The 20,388-nt window shown below is 36.4% G+C and overlaps 1 protein-coding gene across 10 annotated transcripts in view; it reads left to right on the top strand.

Moving 5' to 3' along the window:
• The window catches only part of ROBO1 (roundabout guidance receptor 1), a 1,209,462-nt gene that overhangs the window by 1,157,317 nt on the left and 31,757 nt on the right, over positions 1–20,388 (top strand). For 6 of the 10 annotated variants that reach the window (XM_019661598.1, XM_019661595.1, XM_019661594.1 and 3 more), the window contains 6 exons: positions 3,787–3,813; positions 5,218–5,260; positions 12,499–12,653; positions 15,152–15,487; positions 17,377–17,484; positions 20,026–20,170. In XM_019661598.1, the coding sequence (XP_019517143.1) occupies positions 3,787–3,813; positions 5,218–5,260; positions 12,499–12,653; positions 15,152–15,487; positions 17,377–17,484; positions 20,026–20,170 (814 nt within the window). The remainder of the gene's footprint in view (positions 1–3,786; positions 3,814–5,217; positions 5,261–12,498; positions 12,654–15,151; positions 15,488–17,376; positions 17,485–20,025; positions 20,171–20,388) is intronic. The other 4 variants (XM_019661596.1, XM_019661602.1, XM_019661603.1 and 1 more) reach the window with 3 other exon arrangements.

The following is a 20,388-nucleotide window of genomic DNA, read 5'->3' as shown; positions in this document are numbered from 1 at the left end:
ATTATACATACAAACTTTCAATGGTGGTGGTGGTAACCATTCTGAAGCTAAAGAGAGTATTTGTAAGAATCATTATTTTTATGATTGTTTATAAAATAGTCATTTTTTAGTAAATGTGGAATGCATGATTGAATGGTGTCCTTCCGTTTGCAGCAAGATGAGGCTTAGTACTTTTTTGTTGTATTCAACGTTGCAGAGTTGACTACCTACGAGCATATACTATTAATGATGGTGATTTCATTACAAATATGTTTACAGTTTTAGAAGAGAAAGTTTACTTGCCTGCTATTATTTACAGTTTTGTGGATGAATTGAACATGCCAAGGTATTTCACAGACACCTTTGCCACATATCCTTAAAGTCTGTAGATTGATGATTTGTATTTTTTATTCTCTGAGGAGATGTGTTAGCACTGTCAGACAGGTAACCCTCCCTCTGCCCCAAATATATTCATCAATTCTGGGCCTCAGATCTGGGCTCCAGGTGGAGTGACTGTAAATCCCAGTTTTCCAGGGATAGTCCCAAGTATGTCTTTAGTTTAACTAAATTATTTACAGTGCTCCTTTTGCTCTCAGAATTGTCCTGGTCTGGATGACAAATGATACATTCGCCCTAATTATAGGGCCTATGACTAAGTTAAGGCCACACTTTTGCTTTGCCGCAATGCAAATTGAAAGAGAATTACCAAAAGCATATCCCCTCCCCCACCATCACCATTCTTAAAAAAACGTATGTCTGCATATTTCTTACTTGAACGTTTCCTACATGTCTTGGTCAAGTCATTTCTGTGACCAAGTATATGGCAAAGTCAGAATTTGTAATGCTAGCTAGAACTTTCCTCAATGAACAAGTTCTATTGAAAGTCCCTCCACACTTGTAAAACACTCTGGGACAGCGGTCTAAAATATTTGTGCTCTCGGTCACAAGAGGGCTTGGCAAGAAAGAGTCAGCACACATTCGTTACCCATACTGTAAAAATGAATCACTGTACATCTTGCCCGTGGCTGCACAGCAATCTCTTCATGTACGTGCATTTGCCCTAGCATTATCATCCTTAAATATGTTTTTTTTTCAGATGTGTCCTCTAGAGATGAAGTAAAATGTCAGTATCCCTGCCTATGAAATGGAAAGTGAGGGCTTGGAGGTTACTGCATGTAGGGCTGGTGCTCATTATGTGTACAAAGTAGAATGATGTCAGGGACATGTGTTACCGTATAAAACCTTTGACTGAAGAACAATGCAAAGAAGGGATTTGTGGGTGTCTGTGTTGTGGAGTGGGAAAGGGGCAAGATTTGGGGAGTTGTGTTTTGAAATCGGATTTGAAGGAGGAAAAGTGACTAATTAACATATAGCTGTCGCCTCTGGAATTCCCCAGGAATCCTGTGTTTCTCATTGTGAGGAAGCGCCATAGCTGTGTAGTGACAATGTAATGCTCTATATTGTCTTGAAATCCAAATATGGGAAATGAAACCCTCTTCCCTTCTGTTTCTTTTCCTTTACTAATGTACTTTAAGCATGCTGGCAGTGCCTATGTGCTCTTTCTGCAAAACCTATTAAACTAATATCATTGTCTTTTTAACTAGCTTGTGTTTAAGCAGAAATCATAGAACATAATTACAAATGTAATTGGTGAACATTTGAGTCCGCTTTCCTTATTTTGCCTTGTCAGCACTTTTTAAAATCATTCTGTTTTTATGCAATTAAAACAAACAAAAAAAGTGCATCATAAAATCCTAAATTGTCTATGCCAAAAAACAATGCTGGTAATAAGAAAAAAAAAGGAAGGGACGTATTTTAAAGAAATAAATGTAAGAGAGCCTATTGACTTGTAATCCATCAAGTCAGAGTGTGACTGGGTAATAATAGTGAGCATTTTGCCCCTGCATTTATTTGTAGGGGGTGCCGTCTGCTAGAACACTCAGTCGTCCCCCCCAAACCCCGTCCACATGCATTCACACAGTGCACCAGCAACTCTGGGTAAAAAGAGTTTATTATATTATCAGAAGCTTTGAAAATTAAGTTGTTCTTCAGTGTATATGCTATAAAAATTGCATTGAGACTGGCCTCTTTTCATCTCTGCTTCAATTCCTTCAACTGGGGTTAGCAGTTAGCTAGGAGTACTGACAAGGACCTTTCTATTTTCCCTATGTCCTTGTGCCGGCAAATCCATGTTCAGGCACTCTATTCTTGCTTGAATAGCTTTACTTTCAAATGTACCTTTTCTTATGAAGACTTGTTACTATGGTTCTCAATTTTTTATTGTAGCTAAATTACATTGACTATCTGAAAAGAGCCGAATGAAAGAAAAACACAATAGATTATTAAGACAGAGACTGCTGTGCTGCAAACGAAGGCCAGTGTATAAATTGGGTAGTACAGCATTGAGGTTTTTGGTTTTTTGTTCTCTCTAATTAGCTCAGAGATAAAATGGTTTGGTAAGAAGTGACAGTTGTAAAGGATGCTATAGCATTCTGGTTTGCAACCCCAAATGCTCTAATCCTAAAGTAAATTTCTTGCAGATGGTCAAGTGTGAAGTGGAAAATACATTTTGGGCAGCTTTTTGATCCATGATAGCTAATCAGTATTCCAGTTTGTGTGTCTTAGGGATTTCTTAAAAGAAAACTTAAGTCTTCAAGGGAGCTATGTGCATTGCCTTGCTTTCCTTATAAGGGCAGTTTTACTTTAAATTAACGTGAAGAACTTGGAAAATAAGTCAGCCTCCATCCTCTATGAAATGACATGGACATAGCTCTAGTGTTATCCGACACTCAGGAATGAGAGAAGATAGGAAAAGTGGGGGAGGCAAGGATGCTACTTTTGAGGTCTACAGCTCAATTTCAGGCATTATTGATTAGATTACGATTTATAAGTGCAAAGAGTGAAGGTTTTCAGAGGGACATGATTGTTCTATTGTTTAATTTCTAGAGTGTGGCATTAAAAACAAATGATCAGCATACTCCTAGAAAGCTTCTAAATATAAACTGTAATAGATCAAGTTTAAAACTCCCCATTTCTTCTGACCCTTCACAAATTTCTATGATGATAAAAATGTAGTATTACATTGTTTATATTATAAGGTGTCAGGCACTAACTTGGCAGTGAAAGAGTTCAATTTTATGGTTCTCTTTGTTCCAATCCTTCCTTTCTTCGTCCCTCTCTCCCTCCTTTCCTTCTTTCCGCCTTCCTACTTTCCTTCATTCCTCTTATGCTTTCTTTCTCCTCTCTCTCTCTCTCTCTCTCTCTCTCTCTCTCTCTCTCTCTCTCTCTCTTTTCTCTCTCTTTTCTCTGTCTGTCTTTTTCCTACCCTCAATCTGTCTCTATCTCTGTCTCTCTCTCTTAATTATGAATACTTAAGTATACCTATTAGTCCACTTTAATAAGCCTTTACTTTCAGATTTCTAGATAAAGTTCAAGCAAGCCCCTAATAATACTTGTTTAAGCATCCATCATCCAATGTTTGGAAATGATTCATAGTAGAGGATTCCTGTTTGTACTAAAGCCATGAGCTAGATCTGTGTTACTAAATGCAGGGTCATTCACAGGCTAACCCAGCCTAATTCCCCTCCACACTAGAATGTCAGACACTTCAAAATGGTACCTGTAGAGACAAGCTCCTTTTTGTAACCTCAGATTTGATTGTATTCATATATCAGAATGTCAGAACCACTGGCTTAGTTATTTACATTTGTTTTATGTTCAGCTGTCTGCTTGATTTATACTAATGTGATATGTTCCCTTTCTCTCTTCAGCTTAATAACTGGTTTATATTTTGTTTTGATTTTTCAGTCCCGTCTTTTACCTTCACACCAACAGGTATATATTTGCACTTACCCTCCTCCTTTCCTTTGTTAGTTTGGCATGTGTCGTACTATTGTGTTTCTGTTTTTAATTCATTTTCTGCAGTAAGTTGGGGGAAAGGACTTAAATGGAATACAATACTTTATTTACTCATGTCAGGCATGCATTTGAAGTAGAAATGGTTGGTGTTACTTTTTCATGCATTCAGTGCAGTGATTTATTCACGAATCCACGTTGCCTTAGCCTCGTATGCATGTGTTTCATTAGATAGACACACTGTTTCTGCCCTCAGCATGATTTAACATGCTAATGATCTTATTGATTATTTCATACTCGGCAGTGCACTTTTCCTTAACTTAAGCCTTCAGGTTTTCCAACACCAATTTCTCTCCCTTTCAATTCTGTCCATAGAATCAACATTCTTAAAGGGAACCAAAACATCCAGCACATGCAACAGATAAAACTTTTCATGTTCCCTGAGTCAGAATCCTAATACTCTGTTCTGTGCAGTTTCTTTCAATGTGGGTCCTCTTCTGTCATATCACCTTTCGTAGAAGCTGCACCTGGAGTGTTGCCTCCCCGTTTTTAATCCAGTTATTGTAATCACTGGAAGCAGTTATCTCTCCTTAACAGACTCCCAGTTTGGAGTTCTTCTAAGCAGCAGAATTTGGCAGCTTTTAGAAACACATTTCCTCTTAGAAAATGTGTCTGTATTTACAGAAAAGCTCATCTTCTTAACCCCTTGCCTGTGTGCAAATCTTGTTTTATTATGGCTAAATTTTTATACTGATAATTTATTAAGCAGAGAATGCTTTCGAGAGCATTAAAATACATTTTCGCTGTGTATACATGTCTAATGAAAACACAGTGAGAAAGGCCTTTCTACAGGCTACCATAAAAACAGGTCATGTTAATTGATAGTCACAGCTTCGCATACATCTTTGTGTGTGGAGAGAGGGAAGGTTTATTTTAACATTTATCTTTGTCTTCCTGGTACTTGTCCTTCTGGGAAAGTAGCCTAATAAGGATGCTTCCCCCAGATTTAAAATTCCACTTATGTAAATTCATGAAATTATATGATCTAATAATAAATGTAAATCTATGGGAATGGGAATGTACAAATGTATAATAGTTATATTTAATAAGAATGTACTGAAGTTTGCTTTTGCTTAGTTCTCAACCTTGTTGGCACATTAAGAAAGTAAGAATAACTTATGTTTAATTCTCTACAATCTTAAAAAAAATACTGGTTGAATCAGAAATCTGCCACTTCCTGTGATGACTTTTGCATTGCTTCTATAAATGGAAAGGAAGAATGCATTCCGTATTAGAAAGATGTTCATAAATGTAATAGCTTTTGATATACAGATATAAATGTCTATTAATCTCTTCTTTGTTTTCTTTTTTGTAATATTCTAGTAACTTATCAGAGAGGAGGCGAAGCTGTGAGCAGTGGAGGGAGGTAATTATCTTGCTTGTTTTGTAGAGCCTAAGGAGAATTCCAGATACCCCTTGATGACATTACTATTTTTGCTTAAAGGGTTTAACTGCAAGGTGAAATTTGTTCAAATCTTCTAGAAATGCTCCATTCCACTGTGCTGTGGAACCAAGCTTGTCCGCACATAAACGCAGGTGATTGGAGCTGTTGCATCTTGGTCGGTGATCACCAGAGGGCGCACTTTCACCGGGAAAGACAGACTTGCTGATTTAGCAGATGATTAAAAGGAGTTAAAGTAATTAAGTGATGGCATTTATGAAGATTAAGAAATATAGCAAGTTAGCAGATACTATCAAAGAAAAAGTGTTCATTTGAAATCCTGCTGAACACAGCATTTGCTCATAAGTTGTTACGTTATGTTTGTTTTTGTCATGAATTCAGCGTAGTTCAGCTCTATTTGCAGGGAAACACGTTGAAATACAAGAAGAAATCTAGGTAGCTTGTTAACACAGAGATTTCTCTTCTCTAATTAAAATGAACCTCAATCCTATATTTATGATTTTTTTGGAATTATTACTCAGTGAACTTTATATATTCACAGGGAAATCACAAATTGATGTGACAAGCAGCTTGAAAGGGCTGAAAATAAGATAATGTTACATCAGCCACGCTTTGGGATTTTCTACAATAATATGATTTTTTTTTTCAAAAACAGTAACGTCTTGCTTAAGGTATCAGAAAAAAAGACTTTCCAACAAAAACCATTTTATAATTCAAGTTCAATTAACTTATTGAGTATCCTGATATGCACCAATATATAATGTGGTTTCTACTGGAAAAGACAAAAATGAGTAAGACATCATTCCTAAATCCGAGGAGCATACTGTCTGATGACAAAGTTACTGAATTTAGATGACAAAGAATGATTTGATTTGAAAGAAAACGTTGACCACTTTTAACCAATTCTGCACGTATTTGGCAGCAAGTACTAATCTTTTCTTTCCTGAGCACTGCTGCTAGCTTCCTGTTTTCATACCCACGAAACAAAGCCAGCTACTGAAAGGCCCAAAAGCTAGGAAGGTCTTCACAAGGAATAAATCCACTCGATTGAGGAATTGAACCGGGGCACGTTTTTGCATCCAGGGGAATTTCATCTAAGTCATAGCCCAGGCATTCATGAAACAGCCTTTGGCATGAGAACATTCTCTCCTGAATAAATCTGGAACGCCCTACTATATAACCACCTCTCTACCTGGTATAATCATGACTATAGACTTCTCTTTCTCATTAATCACAGCATAGGAAAGTGCTTATTGAGCATCTTCTATATGTTCTGCAGCAGCCGATGGGCATGGGCACGGGCACAGACGCATATGTGTGCACGCGGACACATACACACACACACACACACACACAATATACGTATATATTCTGGTTTGTGCTGTGAAGCAGTTGACCACCTAGGTAGACCAAATTATCAAATAGAAAATAATTGCAGGGACCCATAGGAACTAAATGCTAGTTTCAACGGCAGGGCTGAAAAATAACACAGTTCCTTGAAATTTCTATCCATTTGGAAAGCTCAGTAGATCGCTAACAGAATTAACCTTGTAAATTAAAAAATAGAAGAGCAGGGAAACAAATTTATGTCAAATACCAAATGAAATGTTAAAAGATGCTGGACTGTTACAGAGGCAACAGTTAAATAAAGATCTTCGAGTCTGCGATCAAAATGACAGCTATATACACAATTGTAAACTTATTTATTCATCACACATGTTTATCGAACACCCAACATGTGATGGGCACTGTTCTAGTTGCTTGACATGTATCAGCGAGCAAAGTCAGTAGCAATTTCTGTCCTTGTGAACCTTACATTTAACAAGGGAGACAGAAGATAAATAATAAACATTAAAAATAAGTCAACGCTGTAGTATTAACTATTGATGAGAACTATGGAAAAAGTAGAACAAAAAGAGGGATCAGGAGAGCATTAGAAAGAGGTGTCACTTCCTAGCCGTGTTTGTGTGTGTGTGTGTGTGTGTGTGTGTGTGTCCTGTGACCCAGTGTAGTCAGACAATGAGAAGTGAACCAAACTCCTGCATTCGCTTCTCTCATGTCCATCCCGTAAACGCTGGTTTCCCTCAGGCACCTCAGACTCAGTGAGCCCTCCCTAGACCCCCCACCTCATTTGGTTATTGACACCTAAGTCAGAATGTTCTGGTCATCCCGTTGGCTGCATCCATGACTACTTCATGTTGATCATTCCTTTTACCCTCGTCACCATCACTGTATTGTTTCGCCCCACACCCTTGTTCTCCCTTGCCTAATCTGTCACAAGCTCCCAGAAGCCCCACCTTCATCTGCCTTTATTTGCATGACTTCCTGTGAGTTAAGTCCCTTTGCCCACTGGATGTGATATTAGCCAGAATGATATTTTGAAATGCAAACATTGATCATGTCTCCGACCTGCTGAAGATTCCATGTTCAGTAGAACCCACCGTGTTTAAAATATCCAAATTGGGCTGAGCACAGGAAGCCCACAACCTCTTGGGCTTTGCTGGTCCACGTCCCTCCTCTGTGAGCCACACCCTGCCACCCAACTGCCATTCGCCAGTATTGCATTGTCCTGTGTGTCCTTAGGACATCAGTCTGGAGTCTGTTCCCCTCCCCTAGTCAGTTTGCAGAGGTTTACCTGCTGCTTCCTCTATAAACATTGTGCTGTGTAAATACCACAACACCTAATGTGAGGTAATGCAATTATCTTTTGTAAATACCAGGGGTCAGTAAATTATGGCTCTTGGGCCAAGTTAGGTCTACCACCTGGTTTTGTAAATAAGAGTTTTATAGGAATACAGCCAAACTCATTTGTCTACAGAGTGTCTCTGCCTTTCCACTACGGGGCAGAGCTGAGCAGTTACAATGGAAAATATATGGCCTGCAAAGCCTGACATGGTTCCTATCTGACCCCTTAGAGAAGGAGTTTGCCAACTCCTGACTTATGTGGTTGTCATAATAAATCGTGAGATCCTGGAGTATATTGGCTAAATAATTTATTAATAATTAAATACATGATTTTTTTGTAATGCAATAAATATAATGTATTGAATTATGTCAGTAAATGTAATATGCGGATTATTGAACATTGAAAATATCAGAAAGTATCTAAGGAAGGAAGGAAATGAGTAAGCTATTAAAAAAATGAAAGTCAGAAGGCCTGAGTTTGAGTCTTCAATGACTTTGGAGATAATATGGGGGGGTGGGCATTTTACTCTAATAAAGGAAAAAAACAAAACTAGAAATTTCTTCTAGTTTTCAAAATTGTAAATGTAGCTATTCTCAGGAAAGCGAGAGATTGAGGATTTTGGTAAACAAAGACACCTTTTTTTAACTTGAAAAAAACAAAGGACATGGGATGTAATCCAGGGGAGGATCGTGGAAATATTAAATAGCTGTTCCTATTTATTTGTTTTTCTTACCTCAAATATCCCAGTCACCTTTGTTTCTAAAAATCTACTTAAAATCTGAACCATTGCATAAACCAGGAAACAGCAAAGAAAGTCTGAAAAAGTTAGTAGGGAAGCCAGGCTCACCAGGTGGAGAATGCCAATACCACATCTCCTAGCAGCGTGGTGTGAGGAAGTAACCAAGCTCAGGCCTTGCTTCTCTATAAATTACTGGCACTCTTAGGTCTGTCCCTCCCTTCTCCCTGGCTTTAAAACCCTTTACAGCTATCAATGGAAAGAGGAGCCAACCTATAAGCAACCTTTACAGCCAGCCTCTCACCATTTCCCCCAATTCCTGGACCCTCTAATATTTTGTGATTTAGGAGCTCAAATAGGGGTTTGTTGGTTTGTTTTAGAGCAGCGGTTCTCAACCTGTGGGTCGCGACCCCTTTGGGGGTCGAATGACCCTTTCACAGGGGTCACCTAAGACCATCGGAAAACAAAAAGATATTTACATTACGATTCATCACAGTAGCAAAATTACAGTTATAGAGTAGCAACGAAAATAATTTTATGGTTGGGGGTCACCACAACATGAGGAACTGTATTAAGGGGTCGTGGCATTAGGAAGGTTGAAAACCGCTGGTCTAGAGTAAATGATTAGAATATCTAGAATAGGAGGAATGGAGGGGTTGAAGGTAACTGCCAAAAAATTATTTAAGTGAATTTTCCCTCTTTTCCTTTGTGACACAAATCTATTCCCTTAGTATAAACTATAAGATAGATTTGTTTTTTGCGAGCCCAAGTGTCTTCCTTTCCCTGATAATACTGTCTTTTCAAAGATAAGGAAGAAATAAGCAAACCTCAGATATGTTAGTATGGAACTATAACAACTAACATATATAATATTATATAATATTTCAGACACATATTAATCACTCCAACCAGCACTGTGTTTTGCTTCTGCTTCATCTCTTATTGCTGGGCAGCTAAATCTGTTTCATACACACTAGATCATCTTAAATGCATAAAGATAGTGTGAAGATTATCAGTTTAAAAAGACCCTAACACCCTTATCAGAGTAGTTACATATGACCTTGACTTGCTCAAAGACCTCTGAAATACACACATGGCATTTTAAGCTTCATTGTGAGCTGGTAATCATCCTTAACCTTCTTCCCTAAATAATTAGCATTCCAAATGCAAGTCTAAACTGAAATCTGGGATGTGAATTGTTAATCCTACTTCCTGTTGGAAATCACCCGCACATATGAAAAGTTGTTTCAGCCTGTGATGATATCAAAACATTCACTTTAAAGGCATTTTTTTCTGAGGGAATCATAGTAGCATAAAAACATTGTCTATTCCTTTTGAAATATGTAAGACAGGCTGTGGAAAATTTCCACTTGATACATACTTAAAACATCCCATAATATCTCTACAGTGTCAAATATGGAGACTTATTTTTAATAACTTCTATAGTGATAACACACATGGTTTAAGTTCAAGAGAAAATAAAAATGGAAAGTTAAAAGATTATTGGATGCAGAATTTCTAAAGTCACATTTATTTCAAAGGCTCCAGATATCTGTGATACAGCTTGCATTTATATCTTTCAAATTTCAAGAGTTCAGCAACATTGCTCTTCAAAGCATGTTTTTATCAACAATCTTAATAATAAGCTTGCTCAGTTTTAACAGCTTTATTGAGAATTTCAAGACTTCCGATATATTCCCCACTCTTGCTTTTATTAACAGTGTTTGAGGGCTTGAGGCACTGTCAGCGCTCTCTAATATCTGGGTATATAGCACCCTGGGTTAAAATGCAAATTCTAGAGCCAGACTACCTCAGTTTGAATCCCAGTTTTCCCACTCACTTTGTATAACCACATACAAGTTTCTTCACCTCTCTGTTTCCTTATCTATAAAATCTGAATAGTAATAGTAACTACCTTGTAGAAATTTTGTGAGAATTAAATGAATTGATATCTGTAAAGACAAAAGAAGAATGCCTCATACATTGTAAGCAAACAGTAAATATTAATTTTTATCACACACACACACACACACACACACACACCACACGAAGGTCAGACAATTTGGTTTGCAAACTTATTCTAAAAAAAAAAGTGCTACATACCTCGTTGCTAAATATCACTATGGTCACCTTCTAAGTACTCCCCTTGGGAAGCTATGCACCAACGCCAGTGCCTAGTCCACCCTTCAAAGCAATTTTGGAACTCTTTTTCTGAAATGCCCATCAGAGCTGTTCTCATATTTATTACCCTTGATGTCCTGAATGTCATCAAAATGTCTTCCTTTCAGTATTTCCTTTATCTTTGGGTAAAGAAAGAAGCCATTGGGGGCCAGATCAGGTGAGTAGGGAAGATGTTCCAATACAGTTATTTGTTTACTGGCTAAAAACTCCCTCACAGACAGTGCCGTGTAAGCCTGTGAATTGTCGTGATGCAAGAGCCATGAATTGTTGGCAAAAAGTTCAGGTCATCTGACTTTTTCACCCAGCCCTTTCAGCACTTCCAAATAGTAAACTTGGTTAACTGTTTGTCCAGTTGGTACAAATTCATAATGAATAATCCATCTGATAGCAACACTGTTGCAACAAGTTTGCAAACTTAATTGTCAGACCTCGTACTTATGGGTACAGATATATAAATTATAAATTCATAGTCTTCATTTGAAGTGACTTATTTCTCAAATAACCATCATTTTCATAGTAAGCTTCCTGGGTTGACTATCTGTCAGAATAGGAACCATGGTGAGTGGAATTTCACATACTTGCTTCCCAGGTAAATGAGAAACATAAGTATTGCAAAGAAAAGGAAGCCATGAAGACAATCTTTGTAGAATGTGTAGTCCCAGTCTGCTTATTGTGGATCTGACAGCACATCATGCATCAAACACCTCTTTTGCTGAGTTTTCAAATGGAATCAGTGTTGGAAAAGGAAGTTAGGATTGCTGGTCTTGGACTCCAGTCTGCGTATTCAGCGCTGGTAGTCCAGGGCCTCCATTAATAATTGCTGATGTGCTTTGCATTCCCAACGCACAATGAGAGAGGATTGACATCTGGTATGCTTAAAAAACATGAACACTAATATTTCTTATGGTGGACATCTTTGTTTTACCAGATTTAATTCAGTAGCTTTTCTTTGTTTATGTAGAGATTTTTGGCATTTTACATTGTCCCCATTGGAAAATGTTGACAACTTAACACCACTCTGCACTGAAGCATTGATGAGGCTCTTTGCAAAATGTCACAGAGCCTCAAACTCGCTATTTGTGAAACATCATTTTTGAAAGAAAATATGCAAATATGCTTACTGTGGAGTATTAATATCTATTGTCTGAGCAAAGGAGCTTGTTCCATGTCTTCATGAAGTGAGAAGAATCATGATTTTTTTTAAGGGGTCATAAATGAAGAAATACAAACTGTCTTAATTATGGTATTCTTTAAGCTATTAAAACACTAAAAATATTATGGATCCATATTTTTATATTTTGTGTTGGATTTTCAGTTACTGTGACTGAAGGTGGAGTAGAGCACTGCAAATGGTACAATATTTTAAGTCCGGAGCTCATCTCTGCCAGTTTACAAAGTTAAGGCTATATAAACTGTGGCACATCCCAGCACATTATGTTACAGCTGCCTTGTCTGTAAATAAAAGGAATAATATCATTCAGGACAGTTGACCAAATTATTTGTGAGCATAATGGAATGAAGAGTTTGTTGGAATTCTGAATGGGAAATATTATTTGTTATTTATATAACATGTTTAATATCTATTTTTTTTTTCTTTAGACCAGGACTTCTTAACATCAGCGAGCCTGCCGCACAGCCCTGGCTGGCAGACACGTGGCCTAATACTGGCAACAATCACAATGACTGTTCCATCAATTGCTGTACAGCCGGGAGTGGGAACAGCGATAGCAACCTGACCACCTACAGTCGCCCAGGTTAGAGACATCTTGATATGTAGACACATTGTGAGGAACTAGTCCAAAAGAGATACATTTCTTTCTCTCTCCCTACATGGGGAGGGAAAATTTCATCAACATGTTCAAGAAATGTTGACTATCATGTAGCAATCTAGACTGACTCAAGTTATTTTCTCCATCCCTGTCTCCACACCTCAGTCTCCTCCAAAAAAATTTCCCAGTATGCAATGGGCGAATGGAGAATAGGATCTCTAGAATAGATAGCAAGAAAGGAAAAGTGAAATTATGTAAAAATATTCATCTTCATAAGAATGTTTGCAGTTACAGTTTTTAATTGCAACTAATTATTTTCAAGATTTGAGGAATAAAACAAATCGAAATGCCAATAAATCTATAAAGTGAAACAAATTATTTTAATAGCAGTGATAATAATAATTGTACAACAGTAATGAAAAGTTTTAAATGGAAATTAACTGAAATTCAGTATTAGATTTTTATGGTATAGAAATAAATCCTGAGGATATAAGAAATATATATCTTTTGCAGATGTGTATGCATAAATTTATTTGGTATTATGTGTTTTTGGTTCAGAAATATGTCTAAGTAAATTAGTTTGCTAAATTTTCATGCTAAAACATGACAGTAAAATATGGATGTACAGTATGCAGTATTTGAACAAAAAATTACAAATGTTTTTTATAAAAAAATCTCCCAACATTCACAATATGGGAAATATTGAGAGAATTGTAAAGAATCAAAAGATATGGTAGAAGCAAAATAACCCATGGAATTAAGGAACAGGGAAATAGAAGATAGCATTTACACAAAGATGTTATGCAATGTAAAGAACAAATCATAGCGCAATCTGTATGTTTAACCCTAAAAGAAGTCGCGAGTGTCCATTGGATAAGGAGATGGATATGACATCCATGTGACTAAGTCCATGTTCTCCAGAGGTCCATATCCTAGTTGTCCAGACAGACGCATACATAATTATAAATAAGAGAAAGACTATAGTGAGCCCTATAGGAGAAAAAAAATGACAGTACTCATTTGAATTAATATGTAGAGCTGCGCTGTCCAATATGGTAGCTTCTGGCTATATGTGGCTATTTAAATTTAAACTAAATAAGATACAATTTAAAATTCAGTTCCTCATTCTTATTAGCCACATTTCAAGTGCTAGTGGCTAGTGTATTGTACAATGCAGAATAGACCATGTCCATCATCTCCGAAAGTTCTATTGAATAGCACTCATTTAGAAAAATTGAGGAAGAAAAATGAGATTGCCAAATCCATATTGCCTTTAATAATATGTCTTAACTATTAAATAAAACTTCATACCTAGAAACTAGAATTGCTAAAGGCCAGATGGATCAAATATCTTTGTTTCCGGATCGTTTATTATTGAAATGCCAAATAGTTGAATTCACTATTATAGAGAAATTGCAACATTTTCTTAAGATTCTCTTCATATTTACATCTTTATTACCAACTGTGTTAATTTATAATTTTTAAATATCCAGTTGAAAAACTAATCTTCAAGGTGACCTGTTAATATTAATGCCACTGTATAACTACATGAATAAGATAATAGTATTTTCACCATTGTAACTTGACTGATTTTTTTTATTTTAAAAATGTTTTAATTTTAATTCCTCCTGCTGTTTTAATATTTTTAACTGCAGGCTTTAAATATTTCTCTGTATCAGTTATTCCATTCTCAAATATTTCAATGAAGAGAAAATTAGAAGGAAATTGAGATCGTTGGCATAATTAATATTATTTCAGGCTTTATTTGGTTAAATTACCCTGGTAATTTATGACCTGTTTTGCCATCATTATTGTCACTTTATACTTCTTGGGGTATCATTATGAAAGCATGAAAAAAATGATTAACGTCTTTGCCTGACAATGATTATCCTACGTGACCAAGAGAAGAACTTATAAAATTCCCCCTAGTGTTATTTACTATCACTCCTCTGTTCTTCATAGCTTTTGAGTAGAGATATTTTATAAAATATAGAACTCTTATGTTTTTTGATGGGAGGGTAGAGGTTTTTTTCTTTGTTTGGATTCTCAACTTCTATGCTTCGTTCTGTTGCTTTGATAGCTAACTAGTAGCTTCAAGTAGTTCAATTAACCCCGGACTAGAGAATTTAAATTTGGCACCTAAAGATATTCATATATATATTATTTTGGTGGAATTCCCATTAGTGGAATTGTTAAAGAAAAGTTATCTCAAATTGGATGAATTATTTACTACATAGCACTAACAGAACTTCAAAATTATTTAGTCTGTATGTAAATTCTCTTTAGTCTGTATATAAATTCTCTTATTTCCTCCATTTTTAATCATAAAGTACATATGAATACTTGGCCCTTTTTATTGATCTTATTTAAGCCCATTTGTTCTTTAATAATTTTACTGTGACTCACAACGCTACTTACAAAAAAAATTTTAAACAAATAACCATGGAGAATGACTTTTTCCTTTTCCTCTCCGTTGCACATAGCCGATTGTATAGCAAATTATAACAACCAACTGGATAACAAACAAACAAATCTGATGCTCCCTGAGTCAACTATTTATGGTGATGTGGACCTTAGTAACAAAATCAATGAGATGAAAACCTTCAATAGCCCAAATCTGAAGGATGGGCGTTTTGTCAATCCATCAGGGCAGCCCACTCCTTATGCCACCACCCAGCTCATCCAGTCAAACCTCAGCAACAACATGAACAACGGCAGTGGGGACTCGAGCGAGAAGCACTGGAAACCGCCCGGACAGCAGAAACCGGAAGTGGCCCCGATTCAGTATAACATCATGGAGCAAAACAAATTGAACAAAGGTGAACAGCTGTGCCTTCATTCTCACCCTTTTCTGTCTTGGTACCCCTAACCCTCAGCCCTCCATGCCGAAACCTGTCTGGGACTAGCACGTGAAGGCCTTCTCTGGCTACCAAGGTTTTCTTATGTCTTTGGTTTCAGAATTTCCCTTGTCAAAGAGTTAATTCGCACAACAATAACCCTGGAAATTGATTTTATAATAATATATAAGTATTTTCAGGTCGTTTTGAGATTAATTTAAATTGAATCGTAGGTGAAGCATTGCATAGGACAGACGATCTTTTATTCATAAAGCAGATATACAGCCATTACAATACCTCACACTTTAAATAAATAGATGATCCCATTTTTTCCACTCGAGAATGTAAGGTAATTGCTTCTACATGGTCATAAAAACAAATGGCATTTTTATATCAAACTGGAGAAAAATAATTAAATTAAACTTGAACTGGAGAAGTGGTTCAATTTGTTGTATTTCTCCTATCTCATGTGTTTACCAAGGCTGCTGCAATGTATGATTTTAGAACCTACAGTTCTTTGGTTGACCTGATTGAAGTCCGTCAGGATAGAACCTAAAATAAATTGAGTTTAGAGTTAACTTGTCGCAGCAGAATAGTATCTTATGGCCTGAGGGGAATGTTTCTCTTTTTAATATGTGTGAGTCTGAAGAGACAGGTATTTGATTTCTTTGTAGTCCTTCAGGCTAATGTTTTAATAACATGATTTGTAAAGTTATATCATCAAGAAAAAAGGGATTGCTCTAATTTGAATAGATCAGGCAATTGTGTACAAGTGTCCAGATGAAGGATGCATTTCGTTGTAGGTAATTAAACACATAAGTTTATTTTCTTTAGGTTTGAGTTGGGACCAGTTTTTTGGTTTTTTTTTTGTTTTTGAAAATAAAACATTACAGTTAGAGATTACAGAAAGTTAGCTTAAGACCACTGTTTTGTTTGATTAAGTTAGTGTTGTGTGTTTTAATTTAATAACACACTCATCCTGCTCTTTTCTAAGTTTAAGAACACACTTGGTTGGCATAATAATCCAGTTCAATGAGTATTTATTGAGACGCTTGCACAAGTTCATGACAAAGGCTGACGAAGATGAATAAGACAGTTTGTGCAATCATAGAGTATACAGTGGGGATTCAAACTATTATTACATTATTCCTCTATCGTATATGGCTTTACTGTGGACTTTGGAAAGGTCTGACAGTCCATTGTACAAATATTTCAGAGATCTGATTTATTGTTTATACTGCTTGTAAACAAACTTGGTATGTCAAACTATAATAAAGACCCCATCATGCAACTAGACTGACAGATTATTACTCATTATATTCCAGTGACAAGTTTATCGTTTGGATTTCCCCCCTCTGCTTAAGTAAGCAGAAGCATTTCTGTGGCACACTGAGATTCTTTTTTTCTTATCGTGGGTATTTTTTATTATATATAAGCTTGCTGACAAGTTTTAGGGGTTTTTTTGGGGGGGGGCGGTTATGATTCACAGACGTGATATTTTCCTGATTTCTTAATGTTAAAGTTATTTTGTTACTATATTTTTAAAGATAAGAAGTCAAGCCAACCTGATTTCTGTCATAGCTGATTTATAACTAATTTGAAGAGAGGAAACAGTTCCTCATAGGATACACCCACACCTTTGTTTAGTCTGATTCATGTAAAGAAGATGATGCAAAGGATTTGTATTTTATAAATCATAAAGGAGACATGTTTAAAGGCCTTTATTTTTTCTTGACGTTTCCTCTGGAAAACTTACGTACGTCTTAGCAAGTGATCAAAATGATGGTTTAAAGGCCTAATTGTTGGTAAATGATTAAGGCAACAAAGAAAAAAATAAATGTGTAATTTTTTTTTTAATCTGAAATGTGTAGATTATCGAGCAAATGATGCAATTCCTCCAACTATCCCATACAACCAGTCATATGACCAGAACACAGGAGGATCGTACAATAGCTCAGACCGGGGCAGTAGTACATCTGGTAAGTAAGGGGAACCAAAGAGAAAGCCAACATCTCCTTTCAGAAGGCAGTACATTCAAGAGTATGAATTGAATGCTAATGGACTCGTGTGCATATGACGTGTCTGTCATTTTATATAATTTGTATATTCCAGGCATAGATTTTTGTCTCTGACACTCACTAAATCATTTTATGTCCTATTTGATAACAAAGGTTGAGGATCCTATTTTCCTCCTTGTTGAGGAACTTGAGTAAAGCCAGAAGCATCAACTCATCTTTAAAGGCATTTGAAACTTTTTTTTTTCAGCCAAAATATAATAAAAACTATTGAACATATAGTTGATCTGATAAATATGTTACCATTTGAAATCAGGCTACAAAAGCACATACATTGAAGTACACTTGAGCAGAATTAAAAGCCTCAGACCCATTATCATGGGATAGGTACAATAGGAAACCGCCTCGTTTTTTTCTCTCTCTACTCTTCCTCAGTTCTTTCTCTCAAACCTCATAAAGCCACCTCCCAACCTAAGTCTGTAAGTGCCTCAGAAGCCACATTGAGGCCCCTTCTCTGTGGTCTTTATGCTGTTGCAGCTGTTTGCCAGCTGTTTTCCTGATAGGGGCTGCAGATGGGAGCTTGCTGGTACTTAAGTCCTGCTTTTCTAATTAAAGGCAGTTCGCTATTAGAGCTAACATGTGGCAAGTCACACCACAATGAGAACAAAACCAATTGATCTTGACTCTAGTATGTTCCTCCAGGACAGGGTGGAAATACCACTTCTGAGCATCTGGATTAAAGTTGTTGCTAGGTGCTTTTAGCCAAGTGTCTCTACCCCTCTTTTGTAATGAATATGGCATTTGTGTTTTCCCATCATCCCTTGACTAAGGGGTGCAGATTTGGTATTTTCTAGCCTGTATTTTATCAATGAATGAAAATGCTCATATTTGAATTAAAAGAACTTAAAAATAACTCTTTACTTTGTACATCTACTCATATTCTATCTGTTTGATTATTTTAACAATTAAAAGCTTATTAAATGACTTTTTTTTAGAGTAAGTAAACCCCGAATTAATAGAAATTTTTCAAAGATCTACTCTTGCGAAAACCATAGAAAATATTTTAATACTGATATCTCATGCCATTTCATCTTTGAATTCTTAGCCACTTAGAAAATCAGAACTTAGTGGGAAAAATATGATTCTAGGTTGTTAATATACAATTGACTTTCTCCATCCCTCCGCTTAGATACCTGGAACCTGATGGTCTGCTGCTATTTATTATTAGGCATTCTGTGAATATTGATGAAAAGATGCAAAAAGGTGAAATCTGTTGGTAATTAAGGGAGAGAAAGAAGCAAACAAATGAGGTGTAGGAGAGATTTGTGATGTGAGGCCTCTCAGGATGGTGGGAGGTGTTCCATTAGGTGTGTGCCATTCCAATACAGGACAACTGAGTGCAGGACGAAAGGAGGGAGACACACAAGACACAGAGTGTACTCATAACAGCCTGTCCCTCAGCCCGCACTTGGTGTGGTAACATGCCAATTTCTAGAATGTCTGGCTTAACACTGCCATTTGACTGAAAATTCCCAAGTGAGTTAAAAAAATAAGCCTCATTCAGTATACTGTGACCTGTTCCATACCCCCATGTAACTTGGAGCTGTTTCAGGGAGGTTAAAAAAAGACCAAGATAATTCACTGAATTTAAGGGATCATACAAGAAAAATAATTATAGACTCATTGTCTATAATTTATATAACAATCTAAAATGTATCCGATTGAAGGAGGAGGATTAAGATCATTTTGTCTCAAAATAGCTTTTGACCCAAGTTATTTTAAAATGAATACTCTAAACTGTGACACTACCTGTGTTTAAAGAATCTACCAAATCTGAAATCTGAATACTGGGGCACTTGAATAATTGGGCTATTTTCAACGGCTAAGAATGTTCAAGAAACATCATTTTACTCTAAGCCATGATTTTATAAAGACAGTGGCTAACAACACTTCTTTTTAAAAATCATTTTTATACTTCTTTTGTTAGTTATATTAGTTTTTCCAGCAATTATTTTCATCTGCACCTGCCTTTCTGATGAAAGCTAGTAATTTCATTGTGCCTAAAACATTTCAATGGACAAGTACAAATTATATATATTCAGTGATTTAATGCAACAGTGGCACTCTAATAGATCGTATCTGTATCATATTGTATTTTAGGTTCCAGCAATTAAATACTAGAAAGAAACTTCAGAAAAATGTGTCTACATCTCATTTGTTTTCCATGATAACCCATAGTGCAATTAATTGCTATAAGAAGATCACTCATTATTAATGATAAGACTTGTAAAATTCACTTACGGCTTTATTGCTCTTTTGCTATTTAGTTTGCAGTTTAACTTGTTCATCTCTGTTGTACAAAGTTCTGTTTAATATTAATGAAGAAAATGTTTTTCTCTATATACATATATGAATTATAAGGTATGTTTACAGAAAGTAATTAATGTATGGATAATTGAAAAATCCTAAAGCCTGGATATAAGACTAATTTTATTTCTTTTCAAGGGAGTCAAGGGCACAAGAAAGGGGCACGAACACCCAAAGTACCAAAACAGGGTGGCATGAACTGGGCGGACCTGCTTCCTCCGCCCCCGGCACACCCTCCTCCTCATAGCAATAGTGAAGAGTACAGTATTTCTGTAGATGAGAGGTAAGAGGAACTTCAGAACTGATCGAAGGGGAGTGATATGATTCCTTACTCCCCTGTAAAGTAATTGTTACCCAGATCTCCAAGGGGAGACCGATCCCTAAGGTCCATGAACATTTGTCTCTGAAGAAAACTGTACTGATAGGTCAGCAGGACTTAAAAGCCTTCCTCAGTGGCACCAAAACAGGAGTGTGTGCCTTGGAAGCTTCTTTTGGAACTAA

The sequence above is a fragment of the Hipposideros armiger genome, unplaced genomic scaffold (genome assembly GCF_001890085.2).
Source record: "Hipposideros armiger isolate ML-2016 unplaced genomic scaffold, ASM189008v1 scaffold_355, whole genome shotgun sequence".
Classification (NCBI taxonomy): Eukaryota; Metazoa; Chordata; class Mammalia; order Chiroptera; family Hipposideridae; genus Hipposideros; species Hipposideros armiger.
This window is presented reverse-complemented; position numbering and strand designations above follow the sequence as displayed.